Source organism: Phaenicophaeus curvirostris, chromosome 27, assembly GCF_032191515.1.
Source record: "Phaenicophaeus curvirostris isolate KB17595 chromosome 27, BPBGC_Pcur_1.0, whole genome shotgun sequence".
In the NCBI taxonomy this organism is placed as follows: Eukaryota; Metazoa; Chordata; class Aves; order Cuculiformes; family Cuculidae; genus Phaenicophaeus; species Phaenicophaeus curvirostris.
The window spans coordinates 5,804,976-5,820,132 of NC_091418.1; the positions used below are offsets into that span (position 1 = coordinate 5,804,976).

The window sequence follows — 15,157 nt, forward strand, 5'->3', positions numbered from 1 at the left end:
GACACGCGTAGCGGCACACACACACGTGTGGTTGTGCCCTTCTGGGTGTGCGTGTGCAAGGGGGGTGGGCAGCTTTGCACATGCGTGTGCACATCCATGGCTGTGCACACGTGCAGCTGTGCGTGTGGGGTGTGCAGGCATGGAGCTGTGCACACGCGTGTGTTGTGCACGCACGCGGATGTGCATGCACGGCAGGTGTGGCTGCACGCGTGGCTGCCCTTGCACACGCTGTGGGGAGGATGTGTAGTTGCACACGTGTGTGCAGGTGTGCGTGTGTGGTCACACCCATGCGCACGGCTGTGCGTGAACTCGCATGCAGCTGTGCCTCTGCACATGCGTGTACCCAGATGTGAGTGTGCAGCTGTACCTGTGCACACGCGTGTGGCATGTAGCCACACATCCATGCGGCTGTACCTGCATGTGTGCAGCTGTACATGCGTGTGCACACTGGGAGCCACGTCTGCAACGGAGTGTGGCTGCACCTGCTTGCCCCCCGCACACGTGTGTGCACACCTGTATAGCCACAATCACACCCAGCTCACAGTATAGGCACATGTGAGTGCACAGAGCGTGCACACGTGTGTGCCTGCACGCACCCCTGGGCACACGTGCTGCACACACATCCATGGCCAAGCACACGTGTGCACACGCAGAGCACACCCCCACACAAGGCACAGCTGCATGCTGCCGGCTCACACGCGTGCACACCCTCACACCAACACATGTGGACCCTGAGCACGCGTATGCACACGCCCCGCTCACATGTACACACAGGTGCCCGCACGGCACACATGTGCACACCACTCGCATACCCCATGCACACGCAAAACTCACACCCCCACGCACACACACGTGTGCCCACATCGGGCACACCCTGCAGACACGTGTGCACATACACCCTCCGTGCAGTCACGCACTGCTCACGCCTGTACACACCCCGTGCACACTCCCCACAACACACAGAGTTCACACCACTGCACATCCATGCACACGCCTGTACGCATTGCACACACATTGCACATGTGTGAACATGGATGTGCTTTTGCACACTGTGCACACACAACCTGCTCACACAGCACACACACACATGCATGCACATCCATTGCACACTGCACACAGATGGTGCACACACGCTCACACATGCACACGCACACTGCACGCACATGCTCACACACGCAGAGTGTGTGCTTACACATGCTCACACACGCATGCACACACATGTGCACACGCACACACACTGCATATGCACACAAACTGCACACACATTGCACACCACACACACGTGCACACACACTGCATGCACACGAAACAGTATGTGCTCACACATGCATGCACACACATGTGCACACGCAGACACACTGCACACGCACACAAACTACACACATACACACAACACTGCATGCACACACAGATATGTGTGCACACACACTGCATGCACACACATGCTCACACGCACACAGTACGTGCTTACACATGCTCACACATGCACGCACACACATCTGCGCACACACGTGTGCACACAGACACTGCATGCCCACAAACGCACACCCACGCACACAGTATGTGCTCACACATGTGCACACACACTGCACGTGTGCACAAGCTGCACACATTGCACACCGCACACACATGTGCACACACATGCTCACGCACAGTATGTGCCTACACAGGCTCACACATGCATGCACACACACGTGCACACGCACACACACTGCACATGCACACAAACTGCACACACATTGCACACCGCACACACGTGCACACACACAGCATGCACACAAAAGCTCACACATGCACAGTATGTGCTCACACATGCATGCACACGCACACACACTGCACATGCACACACACTGCACACACATGCACACACACACATGCGCGCACACACATGTGCGCACACACACACTGCATGCACATACATGCTCACACGCACACAGTATGTGCTCGCACATGTGCACATGCACTGCACGTGTGCACAAGCTGCACACATGCATGCACACACATTGCACACTGCACACACATATGCACACACATGTTCATGCACAAACACAGTATGTGCTTACACATGCTCACACATGCATGCACACACATGCGCACACGCACACACACTGCACATGCACACAAACTGCACACACATTGCACACCGCACACACACGTGCACACACTGCATGCACACAAAAGCTCACACATGCATAGTATGTGCTCACACATGCATGCACACACATGTGCACACGCACAGACACACTGCACATGCACACAACACTTCATGCACACACAGATATGTGTGCACACACACTGCATGCACACACATGCTCACACGCACACAGTACGTGCTTACACATGCACGCACACACATCAGCGCACACACGTGTGCACACAGACACTGCATGCCCACAAACGCACATCCACACACACAGTATGTGCTCACACATGTGCACACACACTGCACGTGTGCACAAGCTGCATACACATGCATGCACACACATTGCACACCGCACACACATGTGCACACACATGTTCACGCACAGTATGTGCCTACACATGCTCACACATGCATGCACACACATGTGCACACGCACACACACTGCACATGCACACAAACTGCACACACATTGCACACTGCACACACACCTGCACACACACTGCATGCACACACATGCTCACACACACACACAGTACGTGCTTACACATGCTTACACATACATGCACACACACTGCACATATGCACAAGCTGCACACACATGCTGCACGCTCAAACATGTGTACACGGCCCCACACACACACTGCACATGCACACAAACTGCACACACACATGCACACCCTTTGCACACTGCACACACACACTGCATGCACAGATATGTGCACACACATGCTCACACGTGTGCACAGACACTGCACGCACACACGCTCACACACGCACACAGCATGTGGTCACACACGCACACGCTGCACAAGTTGCACACAAACTGCACTCACACGCACGCACACCCCTCGCACACGCAGCCCGGGGCAGGAGGGACCCAGCAAGACGAGGATGGGGGAAAGGTCTGGACTCGTCCAGAGTGTCTCCTCCGCGCTGCCGACAGCCTTTGCCACCCACACCCCACGGGGACCTGGGGTGACACGGGTGGCACAGATATTGCAGGTGCCACGGGCATCATGGGCATCAGGTAGACAACGGGTGCCGCGAGCACCAACGGGTGCCAGAGGCAACACAGGCTTTATGGCTACGATGGGTGCCACGGGTACCAACGGGTGTCCCACAGGTGTCCCCACAAGCACAGAATCATAGAATCACCAGGTTGGAAAAGACCCATCGGATCATCGAGTCCAACCATTCCCATCAGTCACTAACCCATGTCCCCCAGCGCCTCATCACGGGCACCGATGGGTACCAGGAGGTGATATGGACATCACGGGTGTCACAGATACGATGGGTGTCATGGGCATCACCGGGCACTGTGGGCGGCACAGACATCGCGGGTGCTGTGGGCATCGCAGGTTCCACCAACACCAAAGGGTTGAGCTTCACGGGTGCCATCGGGTGCCACGGGTATCGAAAGGCACCGTGGGTGGCACAGAGAGGATGGGGGCCATGGGCACCAACAGGCGCCAGGGGTGTCCCAGGGGTGTCCCCGGGGTGTCCCCAGGCCGAGGGTCCCAGGGCGGGTGGCGTACCTCTGGCGGAGAGCTTCTTGGTGTTGATGATCTTGGCAGCGTACTCATGGCCGGTGCAGAGCTTGACGCAGCGCCGGACCACCGAGAAGGCGCCCCTGCGAGGCGGGGTTGGGGGGGCACAGCTCAGCGCCCCCCCTCCAAAAAACCCCGCTGGGGGGGCGGGGGGCTCCACCATGACTCAGCGCCCGGGGGCAGCCGTGACTCAGCACCGGGGGTGAACCCTGACACCTTGGAGGGGGGGGACACCCCGATGCCACCCCCGGCCATGATGGGGGGGGAAGAGTGCGGAGAGGGGGGGGGGACAGCATCGCAGAGGGGGGGTCGCGGGAAGCATCTGGCAGCCGGTTGCCATGGGGATGGTGGGTAGCCCGGATGGTGGCGGCGGTGGCCACGGTGGCGGGGCTGGGGGGGGCACGGAGAGTGGCAGCCCCGCCGGGGGGGGGGGACAAGGACAGCGTGGCTGTGCCCACACCGCAGCCCCACAAGTGCCACCTGGGGGGGGACGACAAGAGGGGTGACCCTAGAGTGTGCCCCCTCCAATCCCCACACAGGGACAGGCACATGGGGGCGGTGGGGGGGGATGTCAGGGCCCCCCCTGCTGTGCCTCAGTTTCCCCCCAGGGTGAGGGCTGATGTCCTAATAATCCTGACTCGGGGGGGTGACAAACCCGACTTGGGGGGGACACACAATTCTGACTGGGGGGGGGCACAATCCTGATGAGGGGAGACACAATTCTGACTGGGGACACAATCCTGGCTGGTGGCGGGGGACAATCCTGACTGGGGGGGGACACAATCCTGGGGGGGGGACACACACAATTCTGACTGGGGGGGGGACACAATCCTGACTGGGGGGGGGACACACACAATCCTGACTTGAGGTGGGGGGACACAATCCTGACTTGGTGGGGGACACACAGTCCTGACTCGGGGAGGGGGACACAGACAGCGACTGGCGATGACATGGAGGGATTGGGGGGGGGGTGCGAATGAAGGAACCACGTTGCCATGGTAACCAGGCCAGGCTGGATTTGGGGGAGAGCAATGGAAGAGCCCTCGCCAAAGGGCTCCCCCCCCCGCCCCACAAACCCTCCCCACTTATAGGGGTGCTCCCCCCTCCCCCCAACAGGGTCTGCCCCCTCCCCACAGTGGGTCAAATTGGGAACCCCCCCACCCCATCCTCCGTGGCCTTGGGGGTGAATGAGGCCCCCCTCGCCCCCCGAAAACCGAGTGCCCCCCAACACCTGCCCTGGGGGGGCTGGAAGGATGGGGAGGGGGTCTTTAAGAGGTCAGGGGGTGTAGAAGGGCTGGTGTCTGTAAGGACCAGCGAGGGGGGGGCAGTGGGTTTGGGGAGTTATGTAAGGCCCAAAGGGGTCTGACAGGGGCCGGGGGGGCAGAGATGTGGGGGTGTGCACAGATCAGGGAGTTGCAGGGAGGGGGGGCCGAGGGGGGGTGGGCAGAGCAGAGGATGGGGGGGCTGAAAGGAGCTGGGGCCTCAAGGACGGGGTGGAGGATGAGGTATAGCTTATAGGGACCAGGGAGGAGGGGGCTACAAGAACTCAGGAGGGGCTACCAGGGCTGGGGGGGGTTTTGTAAGGACTGGGGGGGGCAGGGGGGGTACGAATCTGGAAGGATGGGGGGAGGCTGTAAAGACCAGAGAGATCTGGAGGAATGGGGGTGCAGGAGCTGGGGGGGCTGCAAGGACTCGGGGTGGGGGGGCTGTAAGGATAGGGGGGGCTGCAAGGAGCCAGAGGGGCTGTAACTACTGGGGGGGCTGCAGGAGCTGGGGGGGCTGTAAGGATAGAGGGGGGGCTTTAAGAAATAGGGGGGGCTGTAACTACTGAGGAGGCTGCAAGGATGGGGGGGGCTGCAGGAGCTGGTGGGGAGGGCTGTAAGGACTGGGGGGGAGGTTCTGTAAGGACTGGGGGGGCTGTAAAGATGGGGGGTGCTGTAGGAGCCAGGAGGCAGCTGTAAGTGCAAGGGGGATTCTGTAAGGATGGGGGGGGATCCAGAGGGACTGGAGGGGTCTGGGGTGACTGGAGAGGGGGGGTTAGGAAGGCATGGGGGGGGCTGCAATGCTGAGGGGGGATGGGGAACCCTGGGGAACATAGTGATGGGGGGGACCCAGAGGCACTGTGGGGGGGTCCAAAGCCTTGTGGGGAGCGGGTACCAAAGGGGGGGCCGGTAGGGAATGGCAAGGGTAGGTCCTTGGGGGGGGACAGCAGGGAGGGGGCTGGCAAAGCTGGGGGGGGACAGCAGGTGGGAAAGAGGGGATCAGTCTCAAGCTGGGGGGGGCTGGGAAAAGTGGGGGGCTGGTCCCGGGGTGGGGTCTATGGGGAGGTCCTGGGCTGGGGGGTGCAGTGGGTGGTGAAGTGGGGGGCCGGTCCTGGTTGGGGGGGGGTCTGGTTCTGGGTGGGGGGCAATGGGGGGGAGTTATGGGGGGCCCGGTGCCTAGTCCCGGGGGGTGCAAAGGGGGGTGCCGGGGCGGCTACAGTCGGTCTGAGAAGGGGCTCTGGGGGGGGCTCTGGGGGGGAGCAATGGGGAGTCCAGATGCATGGGGAGGCAATGGGGGGGGGCTATAGGGAAGCTGTAAGGGGGGGTCATAGGGCGCCCCGGTGTCCTGGTGGTTATGGGGGGCTATTGGGGAGGCTGGGGGGGGCTGCTACGAGGGGTCCCGGGGGGGGGCTATAGGGGGTTCTGGAGGCTATGGGGAGGTGGGGGTGGGTGCTATGAGGGGGTCCGGGGGGGGCTATGGGTGTCCTGGTGCCAGGGAGGCTATGGGGGGCCTATGGGGAGGTGTGGGGGGTGCTATGAGGGGTCGGGGGGGGGGGCTATGGGGGGGCTATAGAGGGTCCTGGGTGGGTGGCTATAGGGGGTCCTGGAGGCTGGGGGGGGCTATGGGGAGGTGCGGGGGGTGCTATGAGGGGTCCCGAGGGGGGGCTATAGGGGGTTCCAGTGCCCTGGAGGCTATGGGGGGGCTATAGAGGGTCCCGGGGGGGGTGGCTATAGGGGGTCTCGGTGTCCTGGAGGCTATGGGGAGGTGCGGGGGGTGCTAGGAGGGGTCCCGGGGGGCGGCTATAGGGGGTTCCAGTGCCCTGGAAGCTAGGGGGGGGGGGGGGCTAGGGGGTGGCTATAGGGGGTCCCGGTGCCCTGGAGTCTATGGGGGGGGGTATGAGGGGTCCGGGGGTGGGGGGGGGCGTGCTATGGGAGAGACTAGCGGGGGGGCCCACGGGGCCTATATGAGGGGGGCCATGGGGGGGTACGGGGGGGGGCGATGGGGCGGGGTGGGGGTCCGTGCCGCAGCCCTTACTTGCCGATCTCCTCGTAGAGCTGGTACTCGTCGGTGAAGCGGGTGCAGGGCACGGTGGTGGCCATGCTGCTCCGCCGCAGTCAGCGCCGCCGCTCGCCGCTCCGCCCGCACCGGGGGCGGGACCGGGCGGGACCCGCGGCAGGAGCCGCCCCGGGACCCCCGGGACCCCCGCCGGGACACGCACCCCGAAAGGGAATCCCCCCCCTCCACCCCTTCCCTGGGAACCCTCCAGACCCGACAGTTCACAGACCCCCAAAAGGGAACACCCCCCCCCCCCCCGCTTTACCCCAGATCCCCCCAAGGGGGAGACACCCACAACCCCCCCCCCCAAAGGCCCCATAATATCCAGGCCCGCCCCCCCCAAACCCTCCCTCCTCTCCGACCCCCTTCCCCACAAGACTCCCCCCCTCCAGGACTCCTTTATCCTGAGCTGGGGGGCACCCCCATCTGCCCCTCGAAGGCCCCCTATCCAGCCCCCCCGCCCCCCCCCCCTCAGGATCCCCAGATCCAGGCCCCCTCCCAGGAATCTCCAGCCCCGAAAGACCCCAGGATCCAGACTTGCCCCCCGCCCTCCAACTCACTGCACGCTCCCCCCCCGGAGCCCCCCCCTTGTGGCACCCCCATACCCGATGGCACCCCTAACAGCCCCTCTTTGCTGCCCCCTCCCCAACCAGAACCCTTGTTGGGGTGGGGGAAACGTCCTCCCTTCCCCCCCAGGTCCCCTCGGCCCCCAGGGGCAGGATTTGGGGACACAGACACACCGAGGCCACGTCCCCCCCCGCGGTGGGGCGTGGGCAGGGAGGCAGGGGGGCGATGGGGGACACAGGCAGGTGTATGGGGGGTGCTGTGGGGGGCAGGTGAGGGGGTGGGTGGGAGCTGTGGGGGGCACTTGGGTGCTATGGGGCACAGGTGAGGGGGTGGGTGGGTGCTGTGGGGGGCAGGTGAGGGGGTGGGTGGGTGGGTGCTGTGAGGGGCAGGTGGGTGCTATGGGGCACAGGTGAGGGGGTGGGTGGGTGCTGTGAGGGGCAGGTGGGTGCTGTGGGGCACAGGTGAGGGGGTGGGTGGGTGCTGTGGGGGGCAGGTGGGTGCTATGGGGCACAGGTGAGGTGGTGGGTGGGAGCTGTGGGGGGCAGGTGGGTGCTGTGAGGGGCAGGTGGGTGCTGTGGGGCACAGGTGAGGGGGTGGGTGGGTGCTGTGGGGGGCACTTGGGTGCTATGGGGCACAGGTGAGGGGGTGGGTGGGTGCTGTGGGGGGCAGGTGAGGGGTGGGTGGTGCTGTGAGGGGCAGGTGGGTGCCGTGGGGCACAGGTGAGGGGGTGGGTGGGAGCTGTGGGGGGGCAGGTGGGGGCCGTGGGGCGGGGGGTGAGTGCGGGCGAGCGGCTGGCGCTGCTGTTGCCATGGGGATCGTGGGCGTCGGGGGGGGGCGCGGGGGGGCCGGGATATTTGTGCGTCGCCACAGAGAGATTTCGGCACCCAGAGCACGGGGCGGGGGTGGCAGAGCAGCACCCCTAGAGCTGCCAGGAACCCCAAATCCCACCCACCCCCACCCGAGGATCCAATAATCTCCCCCTGGATCTACAATTTCCCCCTCAGGGAATCCCCAAATCCCCCCAGAGAACCCCAAAATCCCCCCCCATCCCCAATCCCCCCTGCAAAAGAACCTAAATTCCCCCCCAATCCCAAATCCCCCCCATCCAAGCGCCCTCCCCATGGATCCCCAAAATCCCACCCCAATCCCTCCCCGAGACCCTCAAATCCTGCCCCCTCCAGGCTTCCCCGATCCATCCCCCTCACTCTTGGCGGGGGGCGCATCCTGCAGTGGGGACACCAGGTCTCCCCTCTGTCCCCCACCCGGCACAGGGGCCTGGCCAGGGATTTTTTTGGGTGCCCCCCCTGCCCTGAATCACTCACAGGCCCCGCGCTCCAACCGTGTTTATTGCAAAGGGGCAGGGGAGTCAGGGCGATGGGGGTTCCTGGTGAATCTGGGTTGGGGTGACCGGTGGCCACTGGTAGCCACACTCCCACGCACCCCGAGGAAGGGGGGCGCAAATCCTGGGGGGCAGCTCTTGTGCTGGGCATCCCGGTGCATCCCAGTGCGTCCCAGTGTCAGCTCAGCCCATTCCAGTGCACCCAGTGCATCCCAGTGCCATCCCGGTCTATCCCAGTTCCATCCCAGTGCACCCTAAAGCATCCTGGTGCCATCCCAGTGCATTCCAGTGTCATTCCAGTGCACCCCAATGAATCCTAGTGCCATCCAAGCTCCATCCCAGTGCATTCCATCACACTCCCAGTTCATCCCAGTGCCATTTCAGTGCACTCCCAGTTCATCACAGCGCTGGATGGGGCCCTTCGGTTGGGCAGGGGGAGCACGGAGCCTCCGGAGCAGGGCCCGGCGCATGGATTTGGGGGGTGCCAGGTGGGCAAGGGAGGGATTCACGCCATCCCCAGAGGTGCGGAGAGCACAGCTCCGCCTGCGAGGGGCAAAGGTGCCCAGTGCTGGGGCGGGGAGGGATTGGCACCGCCAGAAACCCCAAAAAAGAAGCATCCTCAGCCACCAGAAATAACAAATCTGTCACCCAACGAGCTCGGTCTATTCCTGCAAAACAACAGAACCAGCGCGAGGCGAGGAGAGGAGAAGGGTCCCAGCCGCTCGGGTTGCCTTGGTGACGGGACGGAAATCTGCATTCCCGGGTTTCCATCCAACGGTGAAGGCAGAGGAATTTGGGCACCAGCAACGCCAAGCAGGCGCCGGGTGCCAGGGTCAAGAAGCCAGTTGGGTTTTGGTTTCTCCTCTTCCCGCTTCGTTTCTCAGCTGTGTTTTGGTCTCCATCAAAACTGCACGGCGCCAGGGGAGATGTTGAACATGGAGGGGTCAAACTTCTGGCCACGGAAAGGGGATCCCTCGGTGTCCCAGCCTTTCTTCAGCATCTCATGCACCTTCTGCGGAAAGGCCACAGGTGCTGTCAGGATGGTGGTCATCCCACAGCACCACCCTCCCAGCCACCCCCGCAGTGGGGTTGTTCAGCCTGGAGAAGAGAAGGCTCCAGGGAGACTTTAGAGCAGCTTCCAGGAATGAAGGGGCTGCAGGAATGCTGAGAGGGACTCTTGATCAGGGATTTCAGGGATAGAAGGAGGGGGAATGATTTTCAGCTGCAAGAGGGGAGACTGAGATGAGATCTTGGGAAGAAATGTTTTGCTCTGAGGGTGGGGAGGCCCTGGCCCAGGTTGCCATAAGCAGCGGTGGCTGCCCCATCCCTGGAGGTGTTCAAGGCCAGGCTGGATGGGGCTTGGAGCCCCATATCCAGTGGGAAGTGTCCCTGCCCATGGCAGGGGGATGGAATTAGATAATCAGAGAATCATAGAATAACCAGGTTGGAAGAGACCCACCAGATCATCGAGTCCAAGCACTAAACCATGCCCCTTAGCACCTCGTCCACCCGTCCCTTAAACCCCTCCAGGGAAGGTGAATCAACCCCCTCCCTGGGCAGCCTCTGCCAGTGCCCAATGACCCTTTCTGTGAAAAATTTTTTCCTAGTGTCCAGCCTGAACCTTCCCTGGTGAAGCTTGAGGCCATTCCCTCTTGTCCCTCATTAAGGGCCCTTCCAACTCAAACCATTCTATGATTCCATGAACCTCAGGAATGGAGATATGGGGGATGCTCAGTGAGGAGGAGCTCTGAGACAAAGCAGAGCTGTAGAGGTGCCTCATGCCGCACCATTTTTCCAGAGATGGGACCCACAGAGGAGGTGGAAGGCAGGCAGCACTCACCAGCTCATGGCTCTGGGGCTTGCCCTGCAGCTTCTGGTGGTAGTCAAAGGTGAGGCGGTCAAGCACAGCATGCTCCTCCTCGTCCACTGTGGCCATGGAGCGCTCCTTGTTGATCTTGTCAATGTCGATCTGCTCCTCACCCTCCAGGATGGCATTCCACCAGTACTCATCCCCCTTGCTCAGGTTGATCTGGGGAGGAAGAGCGGGTCAAAGAGAAGCCCCCCATCCTCCCTTGTGATGTGTTGCCCCTGCCCGCCTCACATCTCTGTGCCAGCGATGCCGGGAGCTCGGCCGTTCCCTCGCATCTTCCCACAGTCAATCACAACTGGGTCCTCAGAGGGAAGAAAGGCTCGTCCCTCCATTCCTTGGTGATCCAAGGGCTCAGCACAACCCCACCACAGCCCCACCACTGCTCTGGTCAACCTGGGCCAGGGCCTCCCCACCATCATGGTGAAGAATTTCTTCCCAAGATCTCACCACAAACTCTCCTCAAAACCTTGGCCCACACTGTGGGGCACTGTCCATACCTCCTCTGGTGTGTGAACCCAAAAGGAGCCTTCACCTTGGCTCCTGTCCAGGTTCATGTGGCAAGGGAGGTGAAAATGCCCCCTGCTGCTCTGTGCCACCACCTCCTGCCACCAAGGGACAACCTGAGGAGTGAGGACACCCCCTCACCTCCAGCCAAAACCTTCAGGCCCCACACGGGCAGCGCCTTGGCCACAGCCGGCCGGGCTGTGCCGGGTGCCACACGTGCCACCCCGACTTGCCAGGAGGGCTGGGATCCTTCTTCCTGGATGATTTCAGCACTAATCCCGACAGCATGGAAGATTTACGGCGTTCGTCGGCCTCTCTGCAAAATCATCAATAAAGGCAGACAATACAATTTACCCAAAGCTCCCTGGAACCTCAACAGCTCTGGAGGGGAAAACACGAGCAGCCATTAAAGGAACGGAGCCGAGTAAAGAAAACCGTGTAAAGAAAAGGAACCAATTAATACAGGAGGGGGTGGCTGGGGCTTAATCCTTCTGGGAGAGCAAAGCCGGTAAAATATTCCAACTTAGGTAAGGCGTTCGTTTTCCAGCTAGACAGGCGTGCTTGCTCTCCTCTTAATTGCACAGTTCCACTTCAGGGGGGAGGAAGAGCAGCACAGGGTTTGCTCGTGGGCTTCCCAGCCTTGGATGGGCAGGTGGGGAATAACGGCTCCCCTCGAATGTTGTCCCCTTGGCGGGCAAGGTGAGCTCTGGCCAGGCCAAGGCTATGGAAGGAGAATGCTCTGGGCTCGCTGCCGCTCCTCTTGAGTTTGACAGGCTGGGAGAGTTGGGGTTGTTCAGCCTGGAGAAGAGAAGGCTCCAGGGAGACCTTAGAGCAGCTTCCAGGACTGAAGTGGCTGCAGGAAAGCCAGGAGGGGCTCTGGGTCAGGGAGTGCAGGGAGAGGATGAGGGGTATGGTTTTTAAGCTGAAAGAGGGGAGACTGAGATGAGAACTTAGGTAGAAATGCTTTCCTGTGAGGGTGGGGAGGCCCTGGCCCAGGTTGCCCAGAGCAGTGGTGGCTGCCCCATCCCTGGAGGGGTTCAAGGCCAGCTTGGATGGGGCTTGGAGCCCCTGATCCACTGGGAGGTGTCCCTGCCCACGGCAGGGGTGGGACTGGATGGGCTTTGAGGTCCCTTCCAACCCAACCCATTCCAGGATTCTATCAGTGTTCCAACGATGCTGAGCACCTATGGCAAGGCCCGACTCAGTCCAGCCCCACTAGAGCCAACCCAGCAGCAGGGGGATGAACGGATGCTGGAAGCCTTGGTGGCTCATCCAACATCATCTCACCTCCATCTCAAACACCAGGAGACGGCAAACCCATTGTGTCTTCCTTCTCTACCAAATTCCTTCCTCCCCTGCCACCCTGCCACTGTTTCTCACCACCACCAGACGCCACGGAGCAGGTAGGAAACACCCTCAAGACCCAAATCCTCCTTGCTCGCAGTGAAAGACACCGGAGCTCCAGCTGGGAGTGCCAGCCTGGGGATCCTTTTCTGCCACCCGCCTCATGTGTGGCCCTGGCTTTCTTTTCCGCATACAGTTTCCCACCCTGCTGGGAAGACAGAATTATTCATCTCCTCAGCAGCTTTTCTGTGGAGCATATCGCTACAGCACCGAACGTTTTGCAAACAGTCATTAATTAACCTCTGCAGCTCGCATTGAGTGTGGGGGGGAATTGGCTCATGCTCCTTTATTCCAGGGGGAGAGACGCAAAACTGGGACTCGCTCCGAGGTTGGAGCCCCACTTACATGAGCATCCCACGGGCCAGGGCAAGGCTCTCTCTGTCACCTTGAGTTTAGGGTTTTGTGGTGCACAGAGGTGCTGAAGCGCTCGCCACGGACAGGTCCAGCCTCCAGGATGGGCAGCACAAGCTGAGGTTGATTTTTTATAGAATCATAGAATACTCTGGGTTGGGAGGGACCTCAAAGCCCATGCAGTTCCAACACCCCTGCCATGGGCAGGGACACCTCCCACTGGATCAGGGGCTCCAAGCCCCATCCAACCTGGCCTTGAACACCTCCAGGGATGGGGCAGCCACCACTGCTCTGGACAACCTGGGCCAGGGCCTCCCCACCCTCATTGTGAAGAAATTCTTCCTTATGTCCAGTCTAAATCTGCCCCCCTCCAGTTTATACCCATTGCCCCTTGTCTTATCACTACAAGCCCTTGTAAGAAGTCCCTTCCCAGCCCCTCCAGGTCATGGAAGGTCGCTATAGGTTCTCCTCAGAGCCTTCTCTTCTCCAGGCTGAACAAGCCCAACACTCTCAGCCTGTCCTCATAGCAGAGGTTCTCCAGCTCTCGGATCATCTCCACGGCCTCCTCTGGACTCGCTCCAACAGCTCCACATCCTTCTTATGTTGAGGATTCCAGAACTGGACACAATATTCCAGATGAGGTCTCACAAGAGAGGAGCAGAGGGGCAGAATCCTCTCCCTCGCCCTGCTGGCCACGCTGCTTCTGATGCAGCCTAGGTCACAGTTGGCCTTATGGGCTGCAAGCTCACACTGCCGGCTCATGTCGAGGTTCTCATCAACCAGCATCTCAAGTCCTTCTCCTCAGGGCTGCTCTCAATCACATCATCCTCCACCCTGTATTGAAAGGACTAGGGGGTGTTGGTTGACAGGAACTGACCATGAGCCAGTAGTGGCCCAGGTGGCCAAGAAGGCCAAGGGCATCTTGGCTTGGATCAGAAACGGCGTGGCCAGCAGGTCCAGGGAGGTTCTTCTCCCTCTGGACTCGGCACTGGTGAGACCCCTCCTCGAATCCTGGGGTCAGTTCTGGCCCCTCACCACAAGAAGGATGTTGAGGCTTTAGAGCGAGTCCAGAGAAGAGCAACGAAGTTGGTGAGGGGTTGGAGAACAAGTCTTAGGAGCAGCTGAGAGAGCTGGGGGTGTTTAGCCTGGAGAAGAGGAGGCTGAGGGGAGACCTCATTGCTCTCTGCAACTCCCTGAGAGGAGGTTGTGGAGAGGCGGGAGCTGGGCTCTTCTCCCAAGGGACAGGGGGCAGGACGAGAGGGAATGGCCTCAAGCTCCACCAGGGGAGGGTCAGGCTGGACATCAGGAAAAAATATTTCACAGAAAGGGTCATTGGTCCCTGGCAGAGGCTGCCCAGGGAGGGGGATGAGTCACCTTCCCTGGAGGGGTTTAAGGGACGGGTGGATGAGGTGCTGAGGGACGTGGTTTAGTGTTTGATGGGAATGGTTGGACTCGATGATCCAGTGGGTCCTTTCCAACCTAGTGATTCTATAATTCTATGATTCTATGAAAGCAGGGACTGCCACGACCCAGGTCTAGCACCTTGAACTTGGCCTTGTTGAACCTCATGAGGTTCACAGTCCCACTTCTCCAGCCTGTCCAGGACCCTCTGGATGCCATCCTGTCCCTCCGGTGTGGCAACTGCATCACTCAGCTTTGGACACATTTCTACCACCGGCCTCCATTATTTCAGCCCATTGCTCGGCTGGACACATGGACCACAAGAGTCTGGGATGGTGACACAAGCGGGTGCCTCATTGAGTGCTTGGCTGCAAGAAGGTGGAGGAATGTGAGAGCCAAGAGTCCATAGCTGATATCTGGGTTCAGCCCAGACCTGATGCCCGCAGAGAAAGGCTCCAGCCCTTGACCAATGGTGCCAGGTGAGGCTGCACATCCCCTGGGGAGGGCTCGAAAGCTTGAGGTGCTCCAGGAGGAAGCAAGGCTTTTTTCACCAGGACAAATCTCGACCTGATTATGTTTCTCACTGGGAGACAAGGCAAAAGCTCTGCCTGCACTTCAAGGTTCCCAGCCAGCAGCTCAGTCTGAACCTACAGGATTCTGGAATCGCCAGAGGAAGGATTATGTCCTTGCAGTGCGTCTGGGCTCTCGGTCAG

General features: G+C 60.8%; 2 protein-coding genes across 3 annotated transcripts in view; both read right to left on the bottom strand.

Moving 5' to 3' along the window:
• CAMK2B (calcium/calmodulin dependent protein kinase II beta) overlaps positions 1-7,134 on the bottom strand; it is a 26,991-nt gene extending 19,857 nt beyond the window's left edge. For both annotated transcript variants that reach the window (XM_069877702.1, XM_069877701.1), the window contains exons 1-2: positions 6,988-7,134; positions 3,679-3,773 (exon numbers count right to left, since the gene is read on the bottom strand). In XM_069877702.1, coding sequence (XP_069733803.1) covers positions 3,679-3,773; positions 6,988-7,052 — 160 coding nt within the window. In that variant the 5' untranslated portion in view covers positions 7,053-7,134. The remainder of the gene's footprint in view (positions 1-3,678; positions 3,774-6,987) is intronic.
• A 2,410-nt stretch (positions 7,135-9,544) lies between these two features.
• Positions 9,545-15,157, bottom strand: part of NUDCD3 (NudC domain containing 3) — a 35,186-nt gene continuing 29,573 nt past the window's right edge. The window contains exons 5-6 of the mRNA XM_069877486.1: positions 10,755-10,943; positions 9,545-9,926 (exon numbers count right to left, since the gene is read on the bottom strand). Coding sequence (XP_069733587.1) covers positions 9,816-9,926; positions 10,755-10,943 — 300 coding nt within the window. The 3' untranslated portion in view covers positions 9,545-9,815. The remainder of the gene's footprint in view (positions 9,927-10,754; positions 10,944-15,157) is intronic.